Consider the following 10,811-nt stretch of genomic DNA (forward strand, 5'->3'; position numbering starts at 1 on the left):
CCGAAGCCACTCTGTGCCAAAACAGTGGCTCAGTTATGTAATAGACAGAACATCTAGGAATATTATAGATTGTGTTACTTTTTTAACATTTTTCTAAGTTGATGATCTGTTAATATTTACCTCATTAACATTTGTTGAGTGTTCGTCTTCAGCTTCTACTCTACATAATAAATACAGAGCCAACATCACTTTGAATTGACACTGCTTTACTGCTCATTATTGACATGTCATTTTCCCGCTAATCTTCTTTGCCTTCTTTTGCCAAAGGTGGTTCAGTAGGTTAACTTGGGCGGTTTCAAGGGGCATTCTGTGACAAATATACTGGGAACTTATAAGTAAATAGAAAACTATGTCAATCCAAAGTAATGTGTAGGTAATGTGTACAGTACACTAAGTTCCAGTAGGTACTTGAAATGAAAACAATGTGATTGTGAATGACAATTATAGGTATAAAATTGAACAAACTGGATCAGGAAACACAATCAAACAATGCATTCTCCTTGGTGAGAGAAAACAATGCATTGCAAGACGCTATTTGTATGAGGGTTGTTAAGTAAGCGATTACAGATTACCAAGTTCTTGTACTTTATAAAACTATGAACAACACCATGCAGGTTGTGAACGTCACACAAGAATGTGACACTAAAACTCAAGTTACAGTACCAGAGAACATGATTTAGGACCCATGGAGCATGAATAGGACATATGCACTAAGACCCTTATTGGGATGAAAGATTACACTATTTTACAGTAATCTGTTTATCGCAAAACGATTTAGGCTAGATAGTCATTAATGTCACCACTTTGGTTACACAATGTCGTGCTTCAAACATCTTCCAATGTTTTTAACTGTTGGAATTTCAAGTTATGCGCAACACATCAGTTTAGGGACCTAGACATTAGTAAAATTGTATTCTGTCAAGGTGGCAGTTCCAAAACAACATTCACAAACATTCACAAAATACAATAGGCTACTGTAGTATGTTTGTGGGTTCAGAAGGATTACATCCTTAGACAAAAAGTCGGTTAGGTAACGTGTCTCTGATGAAGCTATCAGAAAATGTGCATCTAGGAGGAGAGGTCATGCTACTTGGTGTAGGTCTAGGACATTGTGATAATCTCATAACAATCTTCATGAGAAATGCAAGACTGTCTCACTGATAGTTAAGGTTATGCAAAAAAAAAAATTGTTGTTACGCATCACTGTCTCCTTAGAAACGATAATTAAACACACAAAAAAAACATTTACTAATTGTAATGAGACTAGTGAATGTGATGATTAAGTACAAATCTGAATGAACCACAACCATGCAAGCGTGTTTAAAAAGACAAACACATTTTCAATGAAAACATAGTTATATACAAAACAGACATTGGGCTGGCTGGTTTCCATTTATCATGTGAGAAGTATGTGGTCTGATAAGAGTGATGTAAAATAAACACTTGAGCATTCCATTTGGGATACAGTAGTGCCTTTCAAACTGGTCAAGCCAGATGTAGAGCTACAGTAGTCGATCATATCATCAAACCAAATCTTCATGATTTTTGGTTAAGAAAATTAAACAAGGGTGTGTCCTGTCAGGTAACAAGATTGAAAGGTTTCATGAGGTCACTTCCTGACCCGACCTCATCCTGTTACAACATTCTTCTTTAGGGTGGAAACCAATGACAAACAAAAACACCTGTTATAAAAGACGTTGCATCTAATGTTAAACTTTTTAATATTTTATGTCTGGACGTTACCTGTTAAAAGTCCACTGCTCTACTGTCTCAAATGAACCTGAACAAGCGTATCTTTGTGGTGAACGTCTCACAATAAACTTTTTGAACTACTGATTAGATCACCTTTCAGTGTGCACGATCTCTAGAGGACATGGCATAAGAAATGTCCCTAGCCTATGGCATCCCACTTAGACCATTTTTATACTAAGAATTACAAAACATCATCATAAATGTAAACAATTATCGTTTTTATTCCTTTACATTTCAATCAGCTCAATCAACATACTTTAAGTAGTAACCATAAATGAATCACATGAACAGAAGTACATTTCCTTTGTAAAAAAAATAAATATTGGTTTACCTGAGGAAAATCAACATGCTCAAAATTGTTTTAGCTTTTTCCTCATAACACATTTACAAAAACCTGGTACAGTCTCTCACTTAGGCAACATATGAGGTTTGTACGTGGCATATTGGATGGTACTCTTTGGCCTGTAAAAAGAACGATGTCCAACACTCATCTAACACAATATCTACCTTTTGTTTCAGCTCTGGAACTTTATATGAGGGAGACTGTTGATAATGGATTATGGTACACACTAGTTAGGCGACCATTGACTGTCGTATAAGTGCTGCTAACACTGCTGCCTGTAGTGGTTTGGGGCCATTTTCTTTAACTACACTGAACAAAAATATAAGCGCAACATGTAAAGTGTTGGTCCCATGTTTCATGGGCGAAATAAAAGATCTCAGAAATATTTATCTCAAATTGTGTGCACTTATTTGTTTACATCCCTGTTAGTAAGCATTTCTCTGTTGACAAGATAATCAATCCACCTGACAGGTGTGGCATATCAATAAGCAGTTTAAACAGCAGGATCATTACATAAGTGCACCTTGTGCTGGGGCCATTAAAAACCCACTGTAAAATGTGCAGTTTTGTCACACAGCACAATGCCACACGTCTTGAGGGAGGGTGCAATTGGCATGCTCACTGCAGAAATGTCCACCAGAGCTGTTGCCAGATAATTGTATGTTCATTTCTCTACCATAAGACATTGTTTTAGAGAATTTAGCAATACATCCAACCGGCCTCAGAACCGCAGAAAACGTGTATGGTGTCATGTTGGCGAGCGGTTTGCGGATGTCAACGTTGGGAACAGAGTGCCCCATGGTGATTGTGGGGTTATGGTATGGGCAGGCATAAGCTACAGACAACAAACAAAATTGCATTCTATTGATTGCAATTTGAATGCACAGAGATACTGTGACGAGATCCTGAGGCCCATAGTCATGTCTTTAAGGTATCCAACAGATGCATATCTGTATTCTCCAGTCATGTGAAATCTATGAATTTATTTCAATATATGACCTGTAACTCAGTAAAATCTTTGAAATTGTTGCATGTTGCGTTTATATATTTTTTCAGTATAATTTATTCACTACTGTATAGCTAATATAACAAAACATCATTGACCATGTTTCAGAGATTCTACATTACAATGTTTGGTAGTTTGAAAGAGCCATTAAACCTGGGCATACGATGTCACAAATATACTGACAAGAGAGGGCTGTTTGCGTAATCAGATTTAACCATTATTATGAAAATGTGTAAGACTACTGGACTGCATTTGTTGACCACCGCATTTTTACATTAATAAGGTCTGAGGAGATACAACCAAGGATGAATAATAACCAATTGAGAGGCCAGCAAAATGTCGCTAAAATTAGTATACCAAAGGGTGATGATCTTTACTGGAAACTTGGAGCCACCTGGGTTAAAGGGTCAGGTCTTTCTCTAGCCATGTCGATAAAAATTACTTTATATTCATAGACTGGAAATTGAAGTATTATTATAACAACTGTAACCATTATAATATTATCATTATAAGCATCATAATTGTAAGCATGTCAAGGTCAATGTTTAAATTGACGGTTCTCTGACAACTCCAAGAGATGGTTGCAATATATATATATTTTTTAATGCCAGACAACACTGATATGTTTTTATAAGCTGGATGTTTAATTGACATTTAGTTCAATATCTGCTCAGTTGATAACCTTATTACTGGCAAACGTATAACCAGTTAATATCACTACAATGCCAGTCCCAAACAACTTATTTCAGTTATTTGCTTTTAAAGTGTTTGAACATTTTTTGCAGATAAAAAAAACTAAACATTTTTAGGCTTTGGAAATGTGTATGGACATTGGCAAATGCAAAGCAAACTTGGACTTTGTATGCCTTTCAGTGTTTGAATACTTATTACATACTTTAAATTAAATAAAGCAATGTATATGAACGTTGCAGTTACTAGTTCATATCTGTATATAAATACATTAAGGCCTTTGCATTTCTGAGAAATTATACCCACGGCAGATGATATTGCTATGAACAAGAAATGTAAAAGTGTGACATTGTGGCCCTCTCCTGTAGGAACAGCATAGTGCATCTAAACCAGGGATGGGCCCTCAGATCAAATGTATTTTTTATTCAGTGGGTGTCTCAGTTATTGTTGCAAGCTAGAATAGTAGAATACACAAAGTGCAATTTAAAAATTTGGTTGAGCATTAGCAGTTTTTCGCTTGTTATGTCAGTCACTGATAGTCACTCCCATAGCCCATTTCAGTTAAACATTTTTAGATTGTTAAATTAGTCTAGTGGCCAGCTACAGTATCTAAACTTGGTAATCATGGTCGATTTACCGTCCGGAAGTCCCCCATTGATTTTGTTAGTCAGTCTTACTCAGATATAATTTTAAAAACATTTACCTCTGTCCACCCTATGGCAAAATATGTCAAATTACAGGAAATTAGCTGTAAAACAGCAAGTTTTCCTCTTTACCCCAGGGCAAAATGTGTAGAATCATATACAAATGTGTTATATAATTGCAAGATCTTCTCTCTGAAACATGACAAAATGTGTAGAATTGCAGCAAACTTGCTTTAAAACAGCAAAACTTTCTCTATACCCCGTTGTAAAATGTGTAGATTTGTACTAAATAAACTCTAAAGCAAAATCACATATCCGCTGTCAAGAGGGAGGCTGCTAATGTGGTGATGGGGGGGACTCACGAGCAACTGCGGCCCCTCATGAGTTCAGATTTTTTTGTGGCCCCCGTCAGTTGCCCATCCCTGATCTAAACCATGTGATTACACTTGTTCCCTTTGCATGTGACAGAGGTCTCATGATAGCATGACACTGGATTGCAGTAATGCTCAATGTCTGGTCTGATGCTGAATAGAAACATGTTCTAAATCATCTGTGAGACTATTCCACACCACAGCACCCTTCTTAAATAATAAACAGAAATCCCCCTCAGCTATAAATGATGATTGTAAATAGCAAAACTTACATGAGTAAGTTGCTTACTACTTTAAGTTTTATAGTGATATATTTCTTCTGGGAGAATCTTCATAAATTCCATTAGATGTTTCAATAATTTCTATTAACATGAACATTTATCATGACTACAGGTAAACCAATATATTGAGACCATTATAAACCGTATTCAACTTTGGTAAGTTTGCTTGTGTTGATCCATAGAATAAATAAACATAGGCTACCATACTAGTGCAGCTTTTTTGTTTTTTTCTTAAATATATTTTATTACTTTAAGAATAACTGAGAAATGCATCAGCAATCTCTGTACATTTAGTTTTATTGTTTTCCCTTGGGTTTGCGCATAAAAATGAATGGTGAACTGGGCTGAGGAATATGATGCTGCCTCATAGTGCACTTGAAACCCCAAATAATATGGTTAGTCCTTAGGCATCCTTCAGTTTGCTTCTCTAATATGCTTCAATGTTAAGTTCCTTAGGACTCCTTGTTGTCTCCAGATCCCCATTTTCATATGTTCCTGTTCTAGATCACAGTTCTTCAATGTCAATAATAGAGGCACATTAGAAATACTGCCACTTTCCAAGGACTGTGTCTTTGATTGCATCAACAAACTGAATTGGCACCCAGTAGACCCAATACTGAGAGGCTTCTGTTGGACCCAACTGAAACGCCTAGGAAAGTGAATGACAGAAAATTAATTGCACAATAAATTACAGTAAGATATCTACTTTTGACAAAATAATGTATGTGTTTATGGAAAAAAAAACATACATTACATCAACTGTCATTCTGGCTTGTGCAGTTTGTAGTAAGGAAACGTGTTACCATCATGTGATAATCCTCATGGCCTTCAATGGGTTCAGTCACCACATGTTTGATGGAGCCCATTGGGATTTTCTCTGTTCTCTCTGTAGGAGAGAATATACACAGATAAGGGTGAGTGCCATAACACTTTTTCCTTATACACAATCCAACCAAACCAGGGGGTCATCTCACCTTTAGTTCCAATCCACAGTTGATCTTGTTCCAGTTTGAAGGTGAGACGAACTTTTCCACCAGATTTGTTGTACATTCCGGCTAAAGGCACTGTTGGTAAGCGTTCCTGTGTAACAAATGAGAGATCACTTGCTGGTCATTAGTGGAAGAACAAGGAAGTAATTCACAACCATCTCCAAGCTCCTGAACGTGATAGTGTTCCAGTGGAAATATCTGTGAGAAAAATTCATAAACAGGGCAATATACACTGAGTATACAAAACATTAGGAACACCTGCTTTTTCCATGACAGAATTACCTGGTGAATCCAGGTGAAAGCTAAGATCCCTTAATGATGTCACTTGTTAAATCCACTTAAATTCAGTGTAGATGAAAGGGAGGACAGGTTAAAGAAGGATTTTTATGCCTTGAGACAATTGAGAAATGGATAGTGTATGTGTGCCATTCAGGGGGTGAACAGGCAAGACAAAAGATTGAAGTGCCTTTGAATGGGGTATGGTAGTAGGTGCCAGGAGCACCGGTTTGTGTAAAGAACTGCTACGCTGCTGGCTTTTTCACACTCAGTTTCCCGTGTGTATCAAGAATATTCCACTACCCAAAGGACATCCAGCCAACTTGACACAACTGTGGGAATCATTGGAGTCAGCATGGGCCAGCATCCCTGTGGACACCTTGAGAGTCCATTCCCCAAGGAATTGAGGCTGTTCTGGGGGCAAAGGGACAGGGGCTGCAACAATATTAGGAAGGTGTTCCTAATGCTTGGTATACTCAGTGTAAAACAACCATTAAAAGCATACTTTCCCAACCATCATTTGGGGTTTGTTGAAAATACTCACCTTTGTTCCTTTAACAGATGGCATTATGTCCTCTGGTTTGCCTTTGTCCAACACCTTTCTGTGTTGCTGAAATTCAATAGATTATTATTTTAGGTTCACAGTTGAATACAAAATATCATAACCTGTGACTATACCTTGGGCAAAAAAAGTTGTTAATTTACAAATATGGAACTCAAAAGACGTTGAAAAGTCCTACTTTTTGCCGACACAAAGGTTCCTTTTTGTTTTCTTCAGCTTTAACTTCCTGCTGAATAACCTCTTTTGGAGTATTTACAGCTAGTACATCGTTTATTGTAGATCCAACCACCATTATTTTTGCACCATTTGTAACTTTAATTTCACGTAGCGTCTTATCTTCTGGTAGCAGGCCTTTGTACATCACTTTCTGCATAGCAGGTGGAAGACCTATTAAACATAGAGAGAGAGAAAAAGAAAGGGTGGTTGAGAGACATTAATCAACACTGTGACTGTCTAGATGAGTAAAACAAGGTTGTCCACTGTCGGCATATCTATTTATTATTGCCATCGAAATGTTAGCTGTTAAGATTAGACCAAATAATAATATTAAGGGATTAGAAATCTGTGGCTTAAAAACTAAGGTGTCATTGTACGCTGATGATTCATGTTTTCTTTTAAAACCACAATTAGAGTCTCTCCACGGCCTCTTAGAGGATCTAGATACTTTTGCTATTCTCTCTGGATTAAAACCAAATTATGATAATTCTAGTATTACGTATTGGATCACTAAAAAATTGCAAATTTTACATTACCATGTAGTTTACCAATAAAATGGTCTGATGGAGATGTGGACATACTCGGTATACAAATCCCAAAAGAAAGAACTGATCTTACTCCAATAAATCTTTATAGAAAGTTAGCAAAAATAGATAAGATCTTGCTACCATGGAGAGGAAAATACCTGTCTATTTGTGGAAAAATCACCCTGATTAACTCTTTAGTCATATCACAGTTTACCTATTTGCTTATGGTTTTGCCTACACCTAGTGACCTGCTTTTTAAATTATATGAACATAAAATATTCAATTTTATTTGGAACGACAAGCCAGATAAAATTAAAAGGGCCTATTTATATAACGAATATGAATTCGGAGGGCAGAAATTATTAAATATTAAAGCATTGGACCTCTCACTAAAGGCATCTGTCATACAAAAGTTATACTTAAATCCAAACTGGTTCTCTAGTAAATTGGTACGAATGTCTCATCCTGTGTTCAAGAAGGGCCTTTTTCCCTTTATTCAGATTACACCGGCCCACTTTCGATTGTTTGAAAGGGAAATAATCTCCAAAATATCTTTATTTTTTAAACAAGCCTTAGAAAGTTGGATGCAATTTCAGTTTAATCCACCTGAAAAGATAGAACAAATAATACAACAAATATTGTGGTTAAATTCAAATATACTTATTGATTAAAAAAAATGTATTTTTCGAAGAAATGTAAAAAAAAAAAAAGTATAATTTTTGTGGATGATATCATAAATAGGACTGGTGGAGTTATTTCACACATGCAGCTAACACAGACATATGGAAATGTCTGGTCTACCCAAAATTACAACCAATTAATTGCAGCATTACCACAAAAATGGAAGAAGCAAGTAGAAGGGGAAAAAAGTAAGGAACTTGTATGTCAGCCCTGTATTAAAGAACATAAATTGTTAATATATAAATAAATAAAAACAAACACCAATTTAATTTAAGGACTTCTTGCAACTAACATAATGTTATATATATATATATGGGGGATACAATCTTCCCAGCTCTGCAGATTCTGCTATGAGGAGGCAGAGTCATTAGATCATTTATTTTGGTATTGTCCATATGTAGCTCGTTTTTGGTCACATGTCCAGGAATGGCTGAAGAATTACAACATTTGCCTAGAACTAACGCTGCAGACAGCAATACTGGGTGATTTGAAAAGCCATAGTCAATCAATCAATAATATAATAATTATTTTAGCAAAAATGTTTATTTTTAATTTACAATCTGTAGAAGCTATGAGAATAGAAAGGTTCAAGTCGTTTGTGAAGCATCACAGCACAGTTGAAAAATATATGGTAAATAGAAATCCAAAATGGATGATGTTGAGAGATACATGGGAGAGGTTGAATGGAGCTGAAGGGTGGGACTAATAGCAAGATAATACATGAAGAACATACGGGGTCTGTAAAATGTATATATGCTCAGAACGTTTGTGAAATAGCACAGTTACAAATAGAAATCAAACTGGATGGACATCAGAAATAGAGGAAGGACTAAAAACAAACAAAAAATAATTATTGTAAAATAGACTGTGAATGTAAAATGTGTATTAAGATGTATAAATTGAAGGTAAAAGCCGAAGTGTTTATTAGTTTACTCAAATTGGGGGATCGGTGGTAGGGTTTGCGGGGAATAATAATAAAGGTATATTCTTTAAAAAAGTATGCATGTCTATATAGGTATGTGTATGTATATATGTATGCATGTGTGTATGGATATATATATTTACCCCAAAAATATATGGGGGATTGGAAATGATGCAGACAATTACATTGATGGAACCAATATTCTTTCCGCAATATTTAGCTGATTCACCCCTTTAAAAAAAACCACAAAAAAACTCTGTGACTGCTATACATATCCAAGTAGTTAGTACGCAAGCCTAAACAACTACTTACCAGTGAGTGAATGGATTCGCTCTTTCAGTTTGGCTCCAGTGCCATCTAAAGGAATTTTGAGATCATACTTATTCTTGTTCCAAATAATCTTTACATCCACCATCTCCTTTCCTTCATCACTGTCATCTCCATTGCTGACAGTAGGGTCCTGAGTTGAAGAGCTTTCCCCGGCATTATCTGTCCGAGACACAGTTTCCAATACTTCAGCATTCCCTTTGCCAACAATTTCACACAGTGGTTGTGGCTCTTTCAACGTGGCTTCAGTTTCCATTACGACTTCTTCACTTCCTATGAAAGGATTATGAAAGGCATAGCTTAGCTGAGAATTCTCAGCTCCACAAGAATTCTCAGCCAGACACAGCTTTGTCAAAGCCATAGAGTATGTCAAAACTCAATGTCTGGGAATAGTTTGTTACATTAAGTATCCTCAGCCAAATAATAACTACCAAGTATGGCTTCATGCAGTTCGTTTGTTATGACAAAGCAGCTGCAAGCAACTGGCTGGTTGACCTATTTGGTATTCTGTGGGTCGTTTAGCCACGTTAGCTAAATCTGACATCTCACGTGGCTGTTAGCGAGCTACTGTAGCTTATTTGCAAATAGCGCTAACTTGCTAGCTACCTAGTCATGCTAGCTAAGTTAGCTGACACATCCAAGCTACATTTGCAGTCAGATAAGAGTTTGCTAGCTATTTAATATAACTTGCTAGCTTATAAATGCCTAATATAGCTAATGTTGATAGCTACAAAATAACATAGTGTTGGCTACAATTATTACATTTCCCCTAGGTTTCTGGAATCAAATTACAACTTATGTAACAGTAGCTCTAGTTATTTGGCTATGTAACAAAATCGAAAGAGCTAACGTTAGCTAGCTAAATATGGTTGGCTAGCAGCTAGCCAGTGACCAGGATAACAGGGCGAACATTGGATTATGAAGAAAATATGCTTTTAAATCACATTGACATGTTGAATTTTGACCAACGCCAGAAATACAATTAAATGCCTAAATTAATGAATTTAAAATTGCTAAATTGCACCGCATAGATATGTGGGAAAGCATAACATTATATTTTTTTCAATACCTACCATCCTGGGTCGCCATGATGATTGTGTACAATATGAAGTGAGACTGCTGGGAAACGGACGCGCTGACGTGTGTTGGTCCTACGGGGCTTCCATTGACTGTAAAGCGTTTGATAAATCTCAACTGTATGCTTGGTTTCTAATGAAAGTAATT

At 36.3% G+C, this 10,811-nt stretch overlaps 1 protein-coding gene across 2 annotated transcripts; it reads right to left on the minus strand.

The window, feature by feature from the left end:
* Positions 1–5,395: 5,395 nt before the first annotated feature.
* On the minus strand, positions 5,396–10,789 carry LOC110486317 (ubiquitin domain-containing protein UBFD1). Of its 2 annotated transcripts, none has more exons than XM_021557822.2 (7): positions 10,661–10,789; positions 9,573–9,860; positions 7,093–7,301; positions 6,897–6,962; positions 6,062–6,167; positions 5,891–5,973; positions 5,396–5,736 (listed from the first exon to the last, which is right to left on the minus strand). In XM_021557822.2, exons 1-7 carry the CDS (start codon positions 10,674–10,676, stop codon positions 5,626–5,628), a joined length of 879 nt encoding a protein of 292 aa, XP_021413497.1. In that variant the 5' UTR covers positions 10,677–10,789; the 3' UTR covers positions 5,396–5,625. The 2 variants fall into 2 exon arrangements, with proteins under 2 accessions (XP_021413497.1, XP_021413498.1); XM_021557823.2 differs by having other exon boundaries at positions 10,657–10,679.
* Between the last annotated feature and the right edge of the window lie 22 nt (positions 10,790–10,811).

This window comes from Oncorhynchus mykiss, chromosome 13 (assembly GCF_013265735.2).
Source record: "Oncorhynchus mykiss isolate Arlee chromosome 13, USDA_OmykA_1.1, whole genome shotgun sequence".
In the NCBI taxonomy this organism is placed as follows: domain Eukaryota; kingdom Metazoa; phylum Chordata; class Actinopteri; order Salmoniformes; family Salmonidae; genus Oncorhynchus; species Oncorhynchus mykiss.

Bases quoted from the DNA above. Each gene is read 5' to 3' on its own strand.
- LOC110486317 (XM_021557822.2), bottom strand. The intron at 6,168-6,896 runs GTGAGTATTTTC...TTTGTTACACAG, and splicing joins CATCTGTTAAAGGAACAAAG to GAACGCTTACCAACAGTGCC. The intron at 5,737-5,890 runs GTAACACGTTTC...TCACTTTCCTAG, and splicing joins ATGAGGATTATCACATGATG to GCGTTTCAGTTGGGTCCAAC.